Source organism: Suricata suricatta, chromosome 13 (assembly GCF_006229205.1).
Source record: "Suricata suricatta isolate VVHF042 chromosome 13, meerkat_22Aug2017_6uvM2_HiC, whole genome shotgun sequence".
Taxonomy (NCBI): domain Eukaryota; kingdom Metazoa; phylum Chordata; class Mammalia; order Carnivora; family Herpestidae; genus Suricata; species Suricata suricatta.
The window spans coordinates 8,098,445-8,120,214 of NC_043712.1; the positions used below are offsets into that span (position 1 = coordinate 8,098,445).

General features: G+C 45.6%; 1 protein-coding gene across 8 annotated transcripts; it reads right to left on the reverse strand.

Moving 5' to 3' along the window:
* Positions 1-57: 57 nt before the first annotated feature.
* Positions 58-21,741, reverse strand: ZBTB34 (zinc finger and BTB domain containing 34). 8 transcript variants are annotated; one of them, XM_029920657.1, is made up of 4 exons: positions 21,536-21,618; positions 18,821-18,936; positions 18,018-18,167; positions 58-1,626 (listed from the first exon to the last, which is right to left on the reverse strand). In XM_029920657.1, the coding sequence occupies exon 4, from the start codon at positions 1,614-1,616 to the stop codon at positions 102-104; it is 1,515 nt and encodes a 504-aa protein (XP_029776517.1). In that variant the 5' UTR covers positions 1,617-1,626; positions 18,018-18,167; positions 18,821-18,936; positions 21,536-21,618; the 3' UTR covers positions 58-101. The 8 variants fall into 8 exon arrangements, 6 of the variants coding, with proteins under 6 accessions (XP_029776517.1, XP_029776516.1, XP_029776521.1 ...); XR_003902026.1 differs by lacking the exon at positions 58-1,626 and adding an exon at positions 14,762-14,950; XM_029920656.1 differs by lacking the exon at positions 18,018-18,167.
* Between the last annotated feature and the right edge of the window lie 29 nt (positions 21,742-21,770).

Consider the following 21,770-nt stretch of genomic DNA (forward strand, 5'->3'; position numbering starts at 1 on the left):
GAGAGATTTCCAGATGGTTGGGAAAACCAAAGATTACAACAAAGCAAATCACAAATATGCATTGATCAATGTGCTTTGTTTGGGTGTACTTCGTTACCATCTTAATCAGGGGCATCAGACACCGTGTGAATTTCCATCCGGGAATCTAGGCCCATCTCTGAGGCTGATGCATCGTTTTCTAGTTTCTGCTCCACGTACACGTCTGTTCTCTCGGGGGACCCGATGCGACTCCGGACTTCGGCTGCGCCGGGGTGGTTTTTCCGCAGGTGCTGGTTGAGGGTACCTTGGAACGGAAAGCACTTGCCGCAGATCTCACAGCGGAACGGTTTGTCGTCGGTGTGGCCCCGGATGTGGTACTCCAGTTGGTCCTTGCGTGTGTACTTCTTCCCGCAGAACTTACACACAAAGGGGGTGATTCCCATATGGAGCCGCATGTGCCTGTCGAGGCTCCCTTTCTGGTTGAAGGACTTCCCGCAGTAAATACAGATCAACCTCTCGTTGTACGGGTACCAGTGCCCTCTCGCACTCCTCTCCCGGGGACTGCTCTCATACCCGGGGTTATTCATCACCGCTTCGCTGTCGGAACCCTGCACCAGGCCCTGCAGATCACTGTGCAGATGGACAGACAACGCCCGCTTCTGGCGAGCGCGCCCTCCTCGGAAACAGCTCAGCATGGATCTGGATGGGCTGGAATTACTCAAACTTCCAAAGGCTTCGGACACGCTGGCTGGCTGTGCGGCTGCCTGGGAGTAGGAGTACGCGTGCTGCAGCACAGAACCGTAGGACCCCACGTTCACTGCCACCACCTGCTCCCCGTCCACCATTTCCGTGTGGTACCCGTCGTCCCCCAGGGAGGAGCTGTCGGAGCAGCTGGGCCGGTCGGACTTCTCCATCTTCACTTTCACCTCCGTGATCTGGCTCTCCCTCACCAACAGGTCCCCCTGCTCGTGGTCCCCCTCTATCTGGATCTCGTACTCGGAAACGCTCCCGCTGCTCCCTCGGTCCGAGTGCCCTTCCTCCTGCAAGCGGCTGCGCACGGCTTTGCCGGGCGTCGTCTCCATCCGGAGATCACTGCTCGCGGTGGGCTGCCGGACCTGAGGGCAGTACGGAGGGGAGATCTCAACCGGGTTGGCAAAGAAGCTGCTGTCCTTAACTCCATTGCGACTCTCCGCCGTCTCCTCCGCACCGACAGTGACAGAGTCAACATCTCCAACGCTGATTTTTGAATGGATGCTCTCCAGGATCTGTGTGCACTTGTCGATGACACACTGCATCTGAAGAAAGCTGGCTGCAGTCAGAAAGCTGACAACATCCTTCAGCTGCAAGGACATTCTTCCAGTGTAACAAAATGAAAGCAACTGTTCAAACACATTGGGATTTTTAATCACAGATATTGACAAGCCACTCATGGTACTTAATGCTGAATGGTCCCGGAAATAGGGGGAGCTGGCAGCAAGGACGGCTTTGTGGGCTCGGAATGGCTGACCCTGAATGTGGACAATGATGTCACATAGTTTCCCCTGCAGGCGGAGCTCGTTTAGCTGGCTCAGAACACTGCTGCTGTACTCGGGCACATCAAACTGAATAAAACTGCTGCTGTCCATTTCTACTGACATGAAGCGTAATCTGCAGAAAGAGAGAGTTTCAGAATTTACCAATGACTCCTCACCAAGTACAAGTGGCATAAACACAAGCTTGCAAACATACCACCACCACCACCACCACTAGAGCTACCATGCCTCCTGAGGGTCCGCCTGAGCATTCTTCCTCTTGCTCATTTTCAGTCTTTCACGTCTTGGTTAATTCACCGAAAGTCATATAACCTAAAGATCAATCAGCCAGTGCCAACTGCCTACCACTCATCTTCATCAAAATTATCACACGTTATATATGTCAGGTCCTTTTAAGCTCAAAAAAAAATATTTCCCTGTTTCACTTACTTCTGAGAATTTGGAATATGTTGTAAAAGATAAGCAAACTCATCTAAAGAACGTTCTGCCTTGTTTGTATGTTTCCAGTTGGTGTTTTTCAAGCACACAGCACACTGGATACACTGAATGGAGCTAAGCCCTTTTTAGTTTAGATTTTGAGCTGTTATGTTGATGTGCATTTTTTTTCCCCTTTAGGTCTGCACACCTTTATAGCCCTTTGGGTTGGTAACAGAGCAATGCTCAACCCCTGTCAGTGAAGAGTTACAGACAGGAGGAGCAACAAGAGTGATGGACAGATCACAAGCATAGCCCGGTCCAGCCACGTTCCCACTGCGGACACACCTGGGCACTGGCCGGCTGCCCTGGCCAAGACTCCGCAGCACCGCATCGCTCACAAACAGGTACGGGCTACAGCCCCGGCCGTACACTCTAACCAAAGGGTGACAAAATCAGATCTAACTATTGTACTTTAGTGCTTAAAACCCAACCAACTGAAATATAAGTGCCTCCTGAATAAGCACTGAATCAAAAAGAAAATCAGAAAGGAATAAAGCTATTTAGGAAAAAAAAAAGAAAACTCACACCAAATCTGCAGCAAGAAGGGTTTAGGAGTAAAATTGACTTATGTCTTCAACTTACTTGAAAATGCATCCAAAAAAGACATGGATAGATAGGTGATAAATCAAACACAGTAATATGTTAACAAGCATAGAGCATAGATGGTGGGTGTATATGAGTGTTTACTGCAAAATCCAACTTTTCTGTATATTTGAAATTTTTCAGAACAAAGTGTTAAGGATTTTGAAACAACGAATTTTAACAGGGGAAGTCAGTGTCTTAAAAGTATTTACTACTTTTTTCCCAAATTTATTTATTTAAAATTTTTTTTTAATGTTTTTTATTTATTTTTGAGAGACAGAGACAGCGCAAGCAGGGGAGGGTCAGAGAAAGAGGAAGACAGAGAATCTGAAGCAGGCTCCAGGCTCTGAGTTGTCAGCACAGAGCCCGACACGGGGCTCGGACCCACAAACCATGAGATCATGACCTGAGCCAAAGGTGGGCACTTAACCGACTGAGCCACCCAGGCGACCCTATTTCTTTTTTTTAATGTTTATTTATTTTTGACAGAAAGAGAGAGAGAGAGCAATCAAGCAGGGAAGGGGGGAGAGAGAGAGAGGGAGACACAGAATCCAAAGCAGTTTCCAGGCTCTGAGCTGTCAGTAGAGCCCAACACGGGACTCAAACTCATGAACCATGAGATTGTGATCCGGCTGAAGTTAGACACTCCACCAACTGAGCCATCCAGGCGCCCCTTTAAAGTGTCATGAAACAACAAATAAAAATAAATGAAATCATTGAAGAGGTCAGAAAAGAAACAAATTAAACCCAAAGAAAGCAAAAGAGTAAGAATACAGAACAGCATATAGTCACTCAGAAAGTTTTTTAAACTTTCAAAATTCTAAGGAAATCCTCGGAAACACAACCTACTAAAAGAGTAATATATTGTAACCAAATCAAAGGATGGCTATTGTTAGGAAATACATAAATACAATCTGCCACATCAATAAGTCAAAGGAGAAAAACCACATGGCCACACAAGACACGACAATGTGCAATTAAATCTGACTCCTGCAGGAAAGGACCAGCCAGTTACTGTGACTAGATCACATCAGAGTCTTTTTTTTTTTTTTTATCATGTCAGAACTTGAGTTAAAACATTTTAGTTAAGAAGGAATACTGTGCCCTTATTTATCCTAGAGTTATGATTGAAATCAATTTGAAATCTGTGCGGAAAGGACGTATTTTTAGAGTAACATAAATTGGCAGAATTAAACAAAAAGAAACAGAAGTGCCAAAGCATAAAGGATCCTCAGGCCGTTCACACTGTTTTAGATGCATGTTAAAACATTTAAGGCATCTCAAAAAAAAAAAAAAAAAAATTAAAGCATCTCCATTTATATGGCATAAATCTGATGCCAGAAGACGGTGACCAGGATAAAGAAGGCAACAGTCAACTTTACCTAAGTAAACATATTTTAAAGTCCTCGAGGAAATCCTCGGAAATACTACTTATTAAAAGAGTAATATACTGTGACCAAATAGAAGGGTGACTACATGTTAGGAACTATATGAATATAATCTGCCACATCGGTAAATCAGAGTAAAACCACACAACCAAATCAAAACTATGCCAAACACGGATTTTAGAAAGTTAAATGCCTTTTCAAAGTAAGGAAAAAAGACGGAGAGTATTTTCTTAATATACTTGATATACTTACTTAGTATAATAATCGGTACCTACTGCCAACCAACTGCAGCGCCATCCATAGAAAGGAAACATTGTATCTGTTCTTCCCAAAATGTATTCAAGTAGAACACAAGCCCATGAGCTAGTGTCAATACTCCTCCCTACCTCCTAGGAACTAAACAATATATTAGCAGAATAACCCACCGGAAAAGTCCTGCAGACAAGAATTCTATTTAACTCAGCGGTTTGCACACTCGTTTTAGCGTGTAACGCTTCTCCCAAGGCACACCTGTAAACACTCCCAAGAATTAGGGTTCCCTGGTGCACACTCCGGTGAACATTTTTTGTAAAGGCATTCCCATTAGAGCTTGGGAGGATACAAGGCTGTCTGCCCATCACTTCTCTTACTTAACATTGTTCTGGAAGTTCTGGCCAAAGCAACAGACAAGAGAAAATTAAGCCATTAGAAAAGAGGAGGTGAAATTACTCTTCAAGGCAAACAGGTCTATTTACACAGAAAACACAAGGGAACCATTGAAACAAACCTGGTTGAAGCAGGAACTAGTAAATGGGGTGTTTCATAATTATTGTACATAAAACACAAGTTAAGTAAGATAATGACAAGCTGCAACCAACAATAGCAACAAAAACTGTAATATACCTGGGGGGCTAAACAAAACATAGTCAGGATCTACAAGAAGAAAAGTGTAACATTTTGGTAAGGACAGAAATGTGTATATGAAGGTACACATCACGTTTCTGAAAGATTCAATACTATAGACACTTTCCTCCAAAATTAATTTATAAATATAATGCACACTAATGAAGAACCTTCTTAGTAGCCTCACAAACTGATGTTACAATTCATCTAGAACACTGCTGTCCAACAGAAAGAGCCAGCCACATGTGTAGTGTTTTCTAGCAGTTAGCATTGTTTAAAAAGAAACAGTATCAAATTTTTATACATTTTTACTTAACCTAACATTTAAAACATTCTCAACATATAATCAATATTAGAAAGTTATTAATGAAGCATTTTCATTCTTTTTTTTCATACTAACTCTTTGAAATCTGACGTGTATTTTACACTCACAGCACATCTCAATTTGGAACAACCACATTTTTTTTTTAAATTCTAGTGCAATGCTTTTTTTTTTTTAACTTTTTAAAAATTATTTTTGAGAGACAGAGACAGCATGAGCAGGGGAGGGTCAGAGAAAGAGGGAGACACAGAATCCAAAGCAGGTTCCAGGCTCTGAGCTAGCTGTCAGCACAGAGCCCGATGCGGGGCTCAAACCCACGAACTGTGAGATCATGACCTGAGCCGAAGCCAGAAGCTGGACGCTTAACCGACTGAGCCCCCCAGGCGCCCCGGAACAACCACATTTTAAGTGCTCAATAGCCACATATGGCCAGTGGCTACCGCATGGGACGGTATAGATCTAGAAAAAACAGTGAAAATTTTTTGGAAAACAACAAAACAACAACCTAAACATCTAGATGTCGAAATGCATGATGAGGCTGTAATGCATTCACTCTAAGTATGTACTGCCTTCCAGGTGTCAGGCCCAGGGGGGCCCAAGGGAGCTATGATTCTCTTGTTAGAAATTACGACAAGAGCTAGGAGGTCTTTTATCCTGGGCAGGGCGCTGGCTGCAGGGAAAGGGCCCAGTCTTCCAGACAGAGGGAATGACACACACACAGAGACTCGTCCTCCTGAGCTGAGCGGGAAGGAAGCAAGCCTTAGAGAACGTGGGACAATGAGCAAGGGGAAGGACAGAGTCCACATGAGGCTGTCAAGGTAGGCGGAAGTTGGGCCAGGATGGGCCCTGTGGGCCATTTCCAATCAGTGAAAAAGGAAGAATTTTTGAAGTGGATGCTGCTTGGGTAATAGGAATACAGGATAATAAAGTTAGATCCCTTCCTCACCACATACCCAGAAACAACTTCTAGAGAAGGTCTCACTAAGCATACAACGACAGATACCAGAGGAAGAAACAGAGATTTAACTACAGAAGAATTGTACATCTATAAAATACCTTTTGAGGGCGCCTGGGTGGCTCAGTTGGTGGAGCATCTGACTCTTGATTTTGGCTCAGGTCGTGATCTCATGGTTTGTGACTTCGAGCCCTTGCTTGAGATTCTCTCTCTTCCTCTCTCTCTGCCCACCCTCCCAAAATAAAAAAAATAAAAAAATAAAATAAAATAAACAAAAATAAAATAAAAATAATAATAATAAATAAAGTAATAATAAATAATAATAAAAATTAAAAAAAAAAAACTTTTGACCAAAACCAAAGGAACAAAAGACAAGAAGTATAACACTCTTACAAATCAATAAAAGCAAACACAACAACTGAAAAATGAGCAAAGATGCTTTTTAAAAAAATTAAAATAGCCTTGGGGTGCCTGACTGGCTTACTTAGTTGAGTGTCTAACTTCACTTCAGGTCATGATCTCATGGTTTGTGGGTTCAAGCCCTGCATGGGGCTTTGTGCCGACAGCTCAGAGCCTGGAGTCTGCTTCAGATTCTGTGTCTCTCTGTCTCTCTCTCTGCCCCTCCTCTGTTTGTGCACTCTCTGTATCTCAAAAATAAATAAAAGTTAAATTTCTTTAAAATGAAAGTAGCCTTTAAACAGAGATCAAGTGCTAAACTTCATCAATAAACAAACAAATAAAAATTAACACGAGACACAGCTTTCTCACTGACACTTGGAAAGATTCTACAGCTCCTCGCCCAGAGTTTTATAGCTGGAAGCAGGTATCATTTGAATCCATATCTGACTTCAGATCTGCGCCCTTGACAGTCCTATTATGATCTTTTCCCGCCTGACATTTAAAATGACCCAGCTGGGGGTGCCACAGGAGGGGCTCGGGGCCTCGCCTACTCCACATAAGGAAAGTCTCACAGACCGGCAGTGCTCTTGACCCAGCACTCTGTTGGAACAAAAATCATGGATGTAGGCACAAGAATTTATCCTTAAGCCTGTTCAATTACAATAGCAAAACAATGAAAACAACCTAAATGTCTGGCTTCTTGGGAACCGTTAATGCACAGCACACCTTCGTACTGAGTACCAGGTCATGATGAAATGATGGGGAAGGAAGACCACAGTCAGCGCTACAAAACGTGAGCCCACCAGGGCAAAGATTTTTATCTCTTTTATCAACAATCACCCAGATTAACTGCCTGGCACATAGCAGACACTCTATACATATCTGCTGAATGAATATTTAATACAGCAAAGAAAATCAGGTAACAAATCGACTGCATATGAGCAAGAGGGATCTTCATGGGGGACGGAAATAGTCTACAACTGGGTTATGGCGATAGCTGTTCAATGTCATAAATTTACTGACAATCACTGAATTGTACACGTACGATGACCAAAATCTAGGATCTGTAAGCTGTGCCTCAGTAAAGCTGTTAAAATCATCAGGTAACAACAAAAGAAAGGAAGGATATTTCTAAAATTATGTATGCATGTATATGTAGATAATAAATATACATAGAAATAATACTGAGAGATATATACAAAATGCACACATTAATGTAAGATTCAAAATGCTTTTCCTTTTTTATTGATTTTTTAAAATGCTTATTTACTTTTAAGAGAGAGAGCGCATGAGCAGGGGACAGGCAGAGAGGGAGACAGAGGATCTGAAGCAGGTTCTGCACGGACAGCAGCAAGCCTGATGCAGGGCTCAATCTCACGAATGGTGAGATCATGACCTGAGCAGAGGTCAGATGCTTAAAGGAATGAACCACTCAGGTGCTGCCGATTCAAAATGTTTTTACCGTCTTCTTTGCATTTTCCTGTATTTCCCAAACTTCTAACAGTGAACATTTATGGTTGGAATAACAAAAAAAGTAAGATAAAAAATATTTGCAAATCTCTTCCAAGTGACAATGTGACTGGTGCTGGTGGTGGAGTGTAAAAAGGAACAAATACTCTGGAGGCATCTTAGTGATGTCCATTGAAATTACAAACGCACGTCCCCCACGCGCCCTAGGAGTTCACTACAGCACTGGCCAGAACGACAAGATTCGAAACGGACTGCGTGCGCATGAAGAGGAGCACGGTTACTAACTCACGGGACCTCCGCGCTTATGGCCACTCCACAACCAGCAAGCAACCAACGAGCCAGCTCTCTGCAGGCGGACATGAAATAATCACCATGGCACACTGCTCAAGGAAAAGGGTGAGGTGCCCAAGAGTAGACGTGTTGTTTAACAAAGCACTGTGAAAAGACGCACACCACTGGGTCAATATACACACACTGTGGGTGTGCACAGACGACTTCTGGAATGATGCACCACAAATACCCTCTACTGCCTCCTGGGAGGGGGACAGGGCAGCTGGGAGCCCGATCAGCTTTCAGTGAATCTTTCTAGACACGTTTCTAAACTATGTGAATATGTCATTAAAAACAAGTAGCGTTTTTTTAAAAAAAACTTAAGATGTCTCATCCAGGTTTTAAAAGATAGAAAAAGATAATAATAGAACTGTCAAGGGTGTGAATCTGAAGTCAGATCTGGGTTCAAATGATACCTGCTTTCTAGCCATAAAACTATGGTTAAAGAGCTTTAGAACCTTTTCAAGTGTCAGTTCTCTTGTCTTGAAAATGGGACTGATGACAGTCCTTGGCTCGCAGCTCGGCTCAGGACTACAAGTATGCAGGAGCCCACAGCGACCACGACTTGCTGCACAAGACTTTGTCCAAGGGGACAGGCACAACAAAGAGAACTGGCTCTGAAGGTAGACTTGGATATGAATCCTGCCTCTGCTACTTTCTAATAAAAAAAAAAAGATGAACACTTAAACAGCTAAGCGGCCTCGGACAAGTCAATTAACTTTGATTCCTATCTAGAAAAGGTCTCAGAAAAACTACTACCCAACAGGAGTGCCGTCATGATTAACTGGGGGAAATTCACGCATCAAACGTCTATAAAAGCTTACCCACGTGTACTTACCTTGTACTAAACACCCTATGTGTATTAATTTGATCTCTGTATCCACGCTGTGAGGGAAGTACTACAACTATTTCTAATATACAGATGAAGGCACAGAGGAAAAGTCCCACCGTTAAAAGATGAACCTAGTCTGACTCCAGAAGTTGTGATCCTGACGACACCAGACCGCCCTCTGGAAACGCAGACACCGCCTGGCACCAACCAAGTGGTCAAATGTTACCTATGCTTTAGAGCACGGTCGACACAAGGGTATGTAGATAGTGACGCTGGGAATTCAAGGTCAAAAGGAAGGTGGGCTCAGGCTTTTTAAAGGTGCAGAGTCCTGGGCAAAAACCAGCGGAAAACAAGGGAGCATTTCCAAAATAGTCTAAAACTGAAAATAGCTTCACAGTGAGGCTTGAAAGAAAATCTTACACTTGAAAGAAAATCACTGGAGAGAAAAACCAAAGACCATGATTAGCACCTAAGAGAGGGATTCCATTTTTCTGCAAATGAGAAAGGAAGTGCTTCACTCTCCGCTCCTTTACATTAACACCTCCTTCTGGCCACAATGAGATTCAAAGCCCTCTGCCTACAGCTGCTAACAAGCAACACTCCCGAATGAGAAGCTTCTAAAAGTCTGACACACGGGGAATTTGCAGGTAATTTCAGTCCTAGGCACGTCACCAAGCTAAAAGGAATAAAAGGCATAACTGATCACCAGTTTTACATCCAGTGACCAGATCTATCGGGTCTAGTGGTCCAGAGGTAAAGCAAGTCAGAACCTCTTCAAGAGATGATCAAGTTCAACTCAGCTCCTCTCAGTCAGCAGTTTCCCAACGTGGGCTACTCACTGGTTTTGGTAGGTCTTGATGTCTCCCCCACACAGAGTGCCCGTGGGCCTACACCTAAGTCAGGTCAGTGCTTCAGTAATTTTGTCTTTAAAATACAATATATGCACACGGTCAGACTTCCAATTACCTAGTGCAGAAAAACAAAAAATGAATAGGAAAACTCTTCCCCTGGTCCTCTTCGCAAAGATAATCAATCACTGCTAAGAGTTTTCCGTGTTTACGGAAAGTTTACGCTGATACGTGTTTCCGTTCTCTTTCCGAAAAAATTATAAACACGTATCAGCGTAAACTATTCTGTACCCTGCCTTTTTTATTATTATTTATTTACTTAGAGAGAGAATGAATCCCGAACAGGCTCCACACTGTCAGCACAGAGACCCACATGAGGCTCGGACTCACGAAACCATGAGATCATGATCTGAGCCGAAATCAAGAGTCAGACGCTTTAACCAACTGAGCCACCCAGGTGCCCCTGTATCCTGCTTAAAAAAAAAAAAAAAAAAGTATATAATACACCCTAAAATCTTTCCATAGAAGCACAAATTTGTCTACTTCATTATCTTTTCTGACGTCTGACATGGAAGGCAGTGTCACAGTGTCACAGTGTCAGTGTCACAACCAGGCCCCAACTGATACTCTAAACAGGAAAAAATTTACATAGCCATGATGTTCCCTCCAAGCAGAGGACTTTGCTAGAATCAGGGTTTAATTGCCACTGATGATGCTAAAGTGTGTCCCAAAGGCCACAGCAGCTACCTCCTCAAGGGCACATGAAGTGCCTTTCCCCCCATAACTACCAATAATGAGCATTAAACTTTTTCACTTTTGCCAGACTGATGAGTTTAAAATGGCATCTCATGCTTTTGAAGTGCCTTTATTTAATTATAAATGAGGTTGATCATCTATTTTCATGTTTAATGGCAATTTGTCTAAGTTTGTCTTCCAATGGCCTGTTCATATCCGTTGCCTATATTTGCATTTTTTACTGAATTGCCAGAGCTCTCTGTAAATTAAGGGAATGAGCCTTTTGTCTTATGTGCTATTTAATTGCAATCACTAAATCGCATACTGACTGGGAATTTAAATTATTTTTCTACATTTATAGGAAATATTCATTCACTCTCAATCTTCTGCACACACTCCACCAAAGGGAATTCAAAGATGACTAAGACTCCCAGCCTTGTAGTTGGAAACAGGCTTAACACAAGATTCCTCCCAACTCTAAGAGATGTGGGGATGAAACTCATTTCTGATAATGCAGGGACATGATTTATATATTAGTTTTTCATGCAGACTAAGTTCGCAGCTGCTTCAGTAGACAATAATGAATTTGAGTATTCCTCTCACTAAATACATCAGAATCAGTATTCTTTAATTCAGCAGATTAATCACAGATCTGTCACATGATATTAAGCAAAAAGCCATCCCCAAACTAGACACTTGCACTGCTCTTTGAAATTAAAAAAACAAGCATATATCGGCTGGACATTTTTCATCAATACCTTTTTTTGAAGGCCACTGACTTTATTGATTTAAAAAACTTTACAAGTACAGTGACTATTTTGCCAAAAACAGGGCCAAAGAGCATAAAACAGACCAGAGGTGAGGGCGGGAGTGGGGTCAGGGAAGGGCCGGGAATCCACTCGGAGGAGCTCAGAACTGTGACATGAACCTGGCAGGGGAAGGAGAGGGGAGAGGACTCCCTACAGATCTTGAGGTGCATGAGGGGCTGAGTCCGACAGCAACAATGTCTTCCTCTGCTGGGGACAGGGGACCCCAGGCTGGGGCTGGGGGCCCCCCAGAGAGCCTCACCAGAAGGCGTCGCTCCACGCTCGAAGGCCCTCGAGGCAGCGCAGGGACAGCCTGGCATGGGCAGCGCGAGTCCTTAAGCCGTTCTCGGATGAGACTTCCTCTTTCTTTAGCACCAGGAACTGACCGAGGCCCACAAAGGCCTTGTCACAGCCCCGTTCCTCCAGCTTCTTGCCCAAGGCTGCACCAATCCCGGCCAGGTGCCCACTGGTTTTCCCCCCATGGGCTCTGCCACGAGGTCTCCCTGCTTCTGGGAGGCTGTCATCTCCATCAGCTCCCAGAGCAGCTCCCCCCGCTCCCAGCTGCTGGGCAATACCGTTAGTATTTATTTTAACAATAGTTTTGTTCATTTGTTTGTAACGACTACACTCCGGATAAGAACGTGAAATGCCTCTTTTAAAAACCACACATGGTGAGGACTTACTTGAAGCCGGCGGCTGGGAAGTTCAAGTTGTCAGCTTCTCAACCTGTTCACAGTCCTCTTCTGCTCATTCAACCGACAGACACACACACTTCCTGCTCAGCCAATTTCTTTAATGAGACCATATATTCACACCCTGGAAGCAGCTTTCACCTCCCACACAGCCTCTGCCATGGTCAGCCGGTGCCACTCTGCCGCCACCACTGGTCTCGACAGGGTCTGGGAAGGACCACCTCTGAGGTGGGTGGTCCCGACACGCACCCTCGCATAACCTCAGCAACTGTAAAAGGGGGGGTCACTGCCACCTCCTACAGCCTTAGCCCTCGCCCTCATCACATCATCATCAATAACCAACACTGACTCAATGCTTGATAAAGGCGGGGCACGTCACAAAGGCCCTGATGCATGATTTCCCAGAACCCTCTTGCCCTCCCCACAGAGGGAACTACTATTACCCCTATTTTATTTTAGTTTAGTTGAGTTGAGAGAAACAGCAGAGAAGGGGCAATCCCAAGCAGGCTCCAGCAGAGCCCGACACAGCCTTGATCTCACCGGTGACCCTGGGATCATGACCTGAGCTGAAATCAAGAGTCAGATGCTCAGTCCACTGAGCCCCCAGGTGCCCCACCTCTATTTCGGAGATGAGGAAACTGAGACTCCAAGAGGCTAACTGTCCTAGGACGGTTCCAAAGTCTGCCCATCTAGACTTTCTACATAGTAACTCCTAATCCGTGTTCATCTGCCCGAAGGGAACAGCAGGACCAGCAGAAGTCAGGAGGAGCTCAGGGAAAAGCAGGTTAAGAAAGCTTGCCCCAGGTTACATTCCTGCCCTGGCGTGGTGGCCGGTCAGATAAAGGGACAGGGACTAGCGGTAAGCATGCCCCTCGTGCTGCCGAGGGCTCCCACTCCTTCTGTGAGGAAGGGAAAGGAAGAGTGCAAATAGGGGAATTTTTTTAATATCCACCAAAATTATGAATGCATGTCCCCTGAGACCACACAATTTCAGCTCTAGGAATTGACTGCAGCACCTTCTTCCTAGAGCAGACTCTCCAATAGAGATTAGGGGCTTTGGGAGGCGAGAAGGAGTCCCAGGCATCCCTGCAGCTAAAGTATATTATGCCTTCCATATCCACAGCTTTTCCCCCCGTCACAGTCCCTTACCCTTTAAATAAACGCCTCTCTTCAGGCTAACACCTTGATTAATTAGTTGAGGCTCAAGCAATTGGTCCTTTTGGTGTTTAAAGGCGAAAGTCACAGAGCAGATGCTGCCGAGACACAAGTTCAACCCAAGTTCAACAGAATTCTAAGCAGCACTGGGACTGGTGTTCAAAAAGCCAGAGCAGCCCGTGAGGGGGTTACCCAGGGGTGACCAAGCCCCGACGACAGCAGCAAGGCCAGCACAGACCAGGGGTAGGCCAGAACCATGAGGTTCTCCCGTTGGGGGAGCAGGTTCGGGCCAAAAAGGGACCCACGCTGGGGAGTGAAAGCAGACTGGGCAATCAGAGAAGGGAGGACATTTACACAGTGAGGCACTGTGGGCACAAGTCACGGGGGACAGCCACACTGTGTACCACACAAGGTCAGCCTGGGAAGCTCCTCCCACAGACCGGAGGGAAAAAGTGGAGGGGTCCTAGAGACAGACATGCATGCATGCTCTGATGAGAAAACTAAGATCCGATGCAAGAACGAGGCGTAGTCAGCGAAGCTGCTGGATATCTCTGTGAGATGCCACCCAAAAAAGCTACAGAACCATCTTGTCTTGCCACGCCCATGCGTCAGGACAAGGCACTGTTCTGAAATCCCAACAAACAAGGGAATCTTATCCCTAATCCTGGTTCCAAAGCTCACAAAGAACATATTTTACCTGAAGGAGCTTTAGAATAAAAAAGCCACTTCGCAACAACAGCAGAGCCACAGTCTAGCAGACAGGACTGGTCCTGACAGGGATGAACAGCTAGTACGGATAATCCACACTCGGATCTTCCTCTCACCCTGCTCCTCCCACCTCCTCCCACCGACTGGGAGCAGAAGGGGGAAAAGGTAACGCTAGAGGTTCCCCTGAAAGGAGACACTTTCACAGGAGGCAAAATGAGTTTTCCGAGGTGTTGCAGGTTTACCAATCTTATACAGCACCAGGGAATGGGAAGAGGGTCCTGTTATTTTCCACTTAACGCCAGTATATTCTTAGGACAGTATTTTAATAAGGCTTGATTATCACCAAAGAATTAACTGAAAAAAGCATGGATGAATTTATTTATAATAACGACTTTAAGGCCTTTCCAAGCATGACAGAAATCCCGGAAGCCACAAAGGCAAAGATGAATACATCTGCCAACATATGACAAAAAAATGTCCTCTGCAAAAGCCAAGAGTAAATGACATGCTGAGAAAAAATCCATGCACATTTGACAAAGGGCTACTTTCCAAATTCCCTAAGTTATATTGTAAGTCAATCAGATTGGGACAACACAGAAAATCCTACGGAAGAAGGAGCAAGGGAATTAATGTTTCACACAGGAAAAGAAAAGACAAATGACCAAAGAACACCGGAAAAAATGTTTAGCTTTATTCATGACTAAACAAGGGAAAATGAGATACCAGTTTAAACCCATCTGACTTGCACACATTTAAGAAGAACTGGCAAGTGTAATCCTGAGAGAGAACCTGGTAAGATCCAGAAGAATGTAAAAGGCATTCACCATTTGGTCCACCAATAACTGCTATGAATTGAGCCTACAAAAGTCACACAAAAGAATGTTAGGATACATGTTAACAAGGATGGACAGTAAGCATTTTAATTTGCTATATCAAAAAAAAAAAACAAACCACACACACACACAAGCAAGCAAGCAGAGAAAGGAAACTTCAAAATCCATCAGGACACTGGTTAAAAAAAAAAATCAACAGTGAAACACTACACAACCATTAACAAGGACGAACAACCTCCCAAACCAGCAGGATACAGAAAAATATGTATGAATATATGCAATTCTTTTCATGTACTTTTAAAGTTTTTATTTATTTATTTATTTTTCAAGAGAGAGAGAGAGAGAGAGGGACGCCTGGGTGGCTCAGTTGGTTGAGCGTCCACTATTCGTGGGCTCGAGCTCCACATTGGGCTCTGTGCTGGCAGCTCAGAGCCTGAAGCCTACTTCCGATTCTCTGTGTCTCCCTCTCTCTCTCTGCCCTCCCCTGCTCATGATCTCTGTCTCTTGAAAATAAATAAATGTCAAACATTTTTTTTTATTTTTTAATGTTTTTTAAATTTATTTTTGAGAGACAGAGACAGCGCGAGCAGGGGAGGGTCAGAGAGAGAGGGAGACACAGAATCCGAAGCAGGCTCCAGGCTCTCAGCTAGTTGTCACCACGGAGCCCGACATGGGGCTCGAACTCACGAACCGTGAGATCATGACCATGAGCCAAAGCCAGACGCTTAACCGACTGAGCCACCCAGGCGCCCCCAAAAAATTTTTTTTAAAAGAGAGAGAAAGAGAGCACAAGCAGGGGAGAGACAGAGAGGTGGACAGAGAGGATCCCAGCAGGCTCTGCACTGTCAGCACAGAACCCAATGAGGAGCTCAAACTCACAAATCATGAGATCACGACCTGAGCTAAAATCAAGAGTCAGCTGCTTAACCGACTGAGCTGCCCAGGAGCCATTTTCATGCATTTTTCTTAAAAGAATAAATACACACTGCTGAGTCTGCTCTGGGAGGAAATCACATGAAGCTCAATGTTGGTGACTTTGGGAATGAGGACTAAGCACTGGGGAGAGGGAAGGGAAACAGGCTTCATCTTCTACTTCTTGAATGTTTTATCACATAGCTGTATTATTCCCACTAAAAGTTTTTTTTAAGACGTGTAAGATTCTACCTAAAAATATATAATTTTGTAAACCAAAGAATCTAGAGAAAGACAGGCTGCAAGTGGATAATTAGTGTATCAAGAAGCCAATAATAGTGGCAGAAACAAAGCACTATGAGGAGCAATGACAAGACTGATTACTTTTGACCAAAAAGACTTTATAAAAAATCAAAAGAGAACAAAGGAGAGCTTCCTGGTATTTGTAATATGTGAACAGGCCTTTGTATTTCAAAAGGAAACAGAAGGAATACTTCAGACAGAAGGATGGCAGGAGCAGGGGACACAGGAGTGCAATGTGGGGTGTCTTGGGTAGTGGCCAGGGCCCAGGTTCGAGGGGGACACGGCACAGACGAGGACCTCTGTCGGAGGGTGAAGGGACTTGACCACTAGTGAACTCAAACTGAATTCTGGCAGCAGCCAACTTGAACGTGAGTCCAAAGAAGGACCCAACAGGACCTGGAGAATGAAGGACACCCCCTATCCTAGGAGGCAAGTCCAGCCCCAGACAAGAGGAGTTCGGGCTGCGCTCTGGGCGTGTGCGTAGAGCTGTCTGACGGGTAGTGGGAAGCAGGGGTGTGCAGCTGTACAGTACCATCAAATTCCGGTTTGGGAGTAACCAAAAATGGTATAACCGGGGCCTGATGTGGTAGGAGGAGGTTACTTGGAGAGAAAACAGAAGAAAGTCGAGCTAAGAGCAGAAGTTTTGCTGTTCGCTCCTCTGAAAGAGGTGCCGTGACAGGGTCTGGAGAGCGAGGGACCCACACACCAGCCCCTTCCTCGGCACATCTCTTCATTAAGGGAAGTCTGCATTGGGCCTTCCGTCAAGCTGTGCGGACACTGCACAATGAAAACCAGGCCCTAGACTGGTGTCATCTCGCCGCACCGCTAACCCATTCGGAAGAGAGCCTAGGGAGGAGAGAGGATGCTTGGATGCCATCTGGGCAAAACACCCACACGGGCCTCCCAATCTCCTCCACAACATTCTTGGGTAAAGCTCTCGAAGTGTTCCCCCATAACGGCAACTGGAACAAAAGCGCAAGTGTAAAATCTGAGCAACTGGGAACGTGCCGCTGAGTTCACGTTCTCGGCGGTGAGCGGCGGGCAGGGATGGTGTGTGTGCCCAGAGCCCAGCACCGTGTCTGGCAGAGGGAGGGGGGCTCTCGGCACACGTCAGCTAGTGACCCAACCTGAACCACGCCGGTGGCTTGAAATCCCGGGCTGCTGACATTGCTACACCCCCGGCTCTCAACTCTTCCTGCCGAAGACCCAAGAGGTACAGGGAAATCTACTAAGGTGGCTCCTTCCCGTCTACACCACAAACTCTCTAATTTGCTCCACTTCATTTCAAAATACCCAGTGACACTTCTAAGAAAAGAAGGCAGGGTTACAAATCCGGAAGTTGTTCAAGGCACCAGGAAGTACCCATTACTCTCCATCGAGATGCTCAGGACTCCGAATCCAGATCTGCACCTGTGGGATTCAGTCACTTGCTGGTATCAGAGCCACAAACCAATCCAGGTCTCCTCCACCAGGCACTGGAGACCTAAGATCCCTAATTTCCATTCCATGCAAAAAGTCACGAAAAAGACCACAGATGGAAGCACTAGGGACAGCAGGCATGGTAACAGCAGTAACAACTATATAAAAATAACTTTTCTAGGTATTTCTGCCTGGGTCTAGATCAAAACTAAACTTGAGCTGTCATGAATTACAATCTAATCCTTTAGAAAGCACCAGCCGAATAACACCAGGGCTGCATAAAACATTCTGGTGCTGCTGAAACCCAATGCACGAAAAAAATAAATAAAATGGCATTCCGTGATGGATATTCATGAAGCACTCATCCTAATTTAAAAGAAAACAAGTCTAGAGTTCTTACTGCATTAATTCATGTGAGCCTGAAAGAACATTTTTATCCAAACTGTTAGATTTCCTACCAAGGCGTTAACACTCTCCAAGTCTGCTCAGTTACACCGATTCTGAGAGTGCGGCCTGATTTGACAGTGGGCTTGTCTTGTAGTCAAGGCGAACATCGGAAGCTCCTTCGGAGCTCTCCGAGCAGGGAGGGACGGCCTCTTTGACCTCACCTGCAATGTCAAGGACGAACAGTCACACTCCTACTGTGCGCAAGGCTTCCTAAGCTCTGTACCTCTTTACTGAACCTTCTGGACACCATTCTGAGAGACAGACAATGCGGCCCACCCCATCCTCCGGGGAAGGAGACAAGCTCAGGGAGACCAAGAACCTTTCCCAAGAAGGTCACTAAGGACTGCCGAGCCGGGATTTGAACCTGGATTCATCAGTTTCCTGAATGGAATTCTTACCTCCTATAAGAGGACTTTAATCCAGGGATGCTGGTGAGATACAGGGGGTTGGCGGTGCCCGACCCTTAATGATCAACGTTGAGTGGAAAAGGAATTCTCATTTAAAGGTGTATTGTTACACTGACACAGTGATAATTAAGGGTTTACAATGTTGTACTGAGCCATTTCTCTGCATCATGTCCGCTATGTCCGAAAACATCTTTTTACTTCTATGAAGCAGGCAAATAGATGTTTCGTTAATTCATTACAAATGAGAAAGAAATGAAAGTTGCATGTATAGGAACGAGTAAGCTTTCTTAAGGCCAAGAGCTCAAAAATGGCATCTGATCTGCTTACTGCTGGCATTTCCCAGGACACTGGACCTAGGAAACACACCAAGTCCCGCCTCTGAGGACAGAAGGGTTAGAAACGCTCACCTTGAATCGCTTTCTTCCGTGAGGTTTTCCATGCCATCAATATCAACCAGAAAATAACCATTAGAAATTAAACTGCATTCAGTTGATGGCCTTCACTAAGCTAAATCAGCAGTCAGCTATAAAACATTAAATGGGTACAATTAAGAAGTGTGAAAAGCACGAAGCAGAATTAAAACCAAAGTAACACAAAGATGAATGGGAATAAAACATAATGATAGCATTCTAGGTTCAGGATACTGATCAACAAGCGCTTCGCCGGAGAGGATCCAGAGACATGCAGAATCCACAACTTGGGAAAGCTGCGGTTCAGAGCCTGTCATTTCTCCACCTTCACAGATTTACACGTGATGACGACGATGACAGTGGTGACGGTGGTGAAAGCGTATTAAGCAGTTAATAGGAACCACAGACTCTGCTACCTCCTTCTCTTTAATTTTTTCCATTTGAAAACTCATAGCAACTCTGAGATAGATTTTATTATCCCCACACTCCAGATGAGAAGACAGACAGGCTCAGAGACACCGTAGAAATTGCCCAAGTTCACAGAGGTGGTAAGTAGCCTTGCTGGATTCAATCCCAGGCCCATCTGATTTCAAAGGTGATGTTCTTTCTCAACCGTCTCCAACAGAAGAATTACATGACTTTTTTCTTTCCTATAGTCAAGAGCAAACTTTTTAATCTTTCAAAGGTTCGTTTCATGCTACCTGCACTCTAAGAATGAAAGTCAGGGGCACCTGGGTGGCTCAGTTAAGCGCTGGACTCGGTTTCGTGAGTTCAAGCACTGCATGGGGCTCGGTGCTGTGGCTCAGAGCTTACTTGGGATTCTGTGCCTCTCTCTCTCTCTGCCCCTCCCCTGCTCCCTCGCGCTCTCTCACAAAACAAATACATACACTTAAAAAAAAAAAAAAAGAACGAAAGCCAAAAATATCCAAATGGCAGCATTAGACCTAAGTCATATACAACAGAGAAAGCTAGTTAACTAATAACAGATTCCCCTTTAAAAAGGAATTTTTTTAAGTTGTTTACCAACAAGAACCAGGAAGTGATTGAGCACCTGTTATAAAAGTCTGGCTACAGCATTCGAGACCACCGGGGCTCTGCAACAAGTAGTAAGACACAATGCCCTCCAAAGAACACCCACTCCAGCTGGGCCAAGAACAAGTTCAAGAACCAAGACACGAGTGCAGAATCCTGTCAATTCCAAGGGCCTCGAAGGCATGGGGGTAGGGCAGTCAGGGAACACCCTCTGGAGGAAGTGTGTCTTCAGCAGGGCTTGAAGGAAGTGAAATGGAGAATTTACACAGAGAAGAAAAAGGAGGCCAGCACTTCAGAAGGGGGAACCAGAGGGGTGAAGCCCGGAGGCAGTCATAAACTTGCTCCTGCACACGGAGACGGAAATGCAGGGAATACGGAGCAGGTAGGTGAGGAGGAGCCAAACCAAGGAGTTATGAAAAGACAGGATGGGCAAAGCTGGACACAATGTGGTGGACAAGAGGACACTACTCAGCACGGTTCTGGCCCCAGCGTCTCCTTTCCCCTCCTGCAGATGATCACAAACCGCCCAAGTCTCCGGCTGCTCACCACTGCCTTTCCAATAGTTGCAACGAGGGCTTAGCAGTTAAGTTCTCTCAGGAACAAGCCTCAACCAATCTTTCCTCCTAGTCCCTTCCTAGACGAACACTTCTCTCCAAGGGGACTGGTCTATTCAGCAACTCCGCTGGATCGCTGGGCCTGCTTCCTCTTTTCCCAGCTGATTCCTACTCATCCTGTAACAGCCTGCTCAAATCCTGCCTCCTCGCTAAGCCTTCCCTGACCACTCAGCCTCTAGCGACCTCCGTCTCTCCTTCCTCTGAATTCTGGAGCACACAGCCCTGTGTCATCAATTACCTTCTCCCAGGTACAGTGTCAGCACCTAGGGTAAAGCGACTTGCAGGCTGTGGGCCCTCCACCACTTTCCCCCACCACATGCAACAGCATCTTGACATTTAATAATCAAGCAAGCACTCAACTCTCTTTCTGACTTCCTATATTAAGTTTGGCATTAGCATAAAGGAAGGAGGGGGAGTGGGGAGGACTTCTGAAGTCACAGACCAACTAAGAAGCTGTTGCAATAATCCAGATGTGAAGCAAAGAGGGCCTGGACCAAGGAACAAAGGAGAAAATGGGCAAATATAAACAGCAAAAAAAAAAAAAAAAAAAAAAAATCTGCAATGCAAAAACTCAGCGGGATGTGACTGACTACTACTGGGGACAAAAGCAAGGGATGACATATGATTAAGGTTAAGGTTTAGAAACGGGTCTTGGAATCATTTTAAAGCCTGTCCGAAACCAAGTGTATTAAGTGGCCCAAAAGTCCACATCTGCAAAAAAGTCTTCGGCGAAACTGTTCAGTCAGTATCTTGAACCAGGGACGGCCCTTCCAATTTCAGACACACACAGAAGTGCAGCGCTACAAGGGTCTTTAGAGAGCTCATCTAAAACCCTCACTGAACAGATGGGGAAACTGAGGCCCAGCGCGGAAAAGGCTCGCTGAAAGCCTCAAGACAACTCCCAGACTGGTGCCGCCCTAAAGCCCAGCCGCCCAGCCTAGAAGGGCACTGTTGACACCCCGAGGCCACTCCCGGCCCGACCCTCCTCAATGTGAGGACCGACTGAGGGCGAGAGTGACCATGGAGACGTCTTAGGGCCAAGCAGGACGCGTCGCCGCCTGTTTACCTGAAGAAAGGCGGTGGCGCGGGGCAGGGGCTCCGCTCCGGCGGCCAGCGGGGCCGACCCCGCGGCCCCGCCAGGCTCTCCCGGGCACTCCCCCATCCGGCCTCCCGGTACACACGGGGAGCGCCCCCGAGAGCGAGGGGCCCGGAAGCAGGGGGTCCCGAGACGCCCGGGGCGGAGGCTGGGGAGTCCGGGTCAGCTGGGCGAGCGCGACCCTCGGCCCCGCCGGCGGCGCGGG

Coding starts and splice junctions, on each gene's coding strand:
- ZBTB34 (XM_029920656.1), bottom strand. CDS start 18,852: ATGGAAAACCTCACGGAAGAAAGCGATTCAAG. Junction 1,627..18,820: donor ACGGAAGAAAGCGATTCAAG/GTGAGCGTTTCT, acceptor CTCTTTCTGCAG/ATTACGCTTCATGTCAGTAG.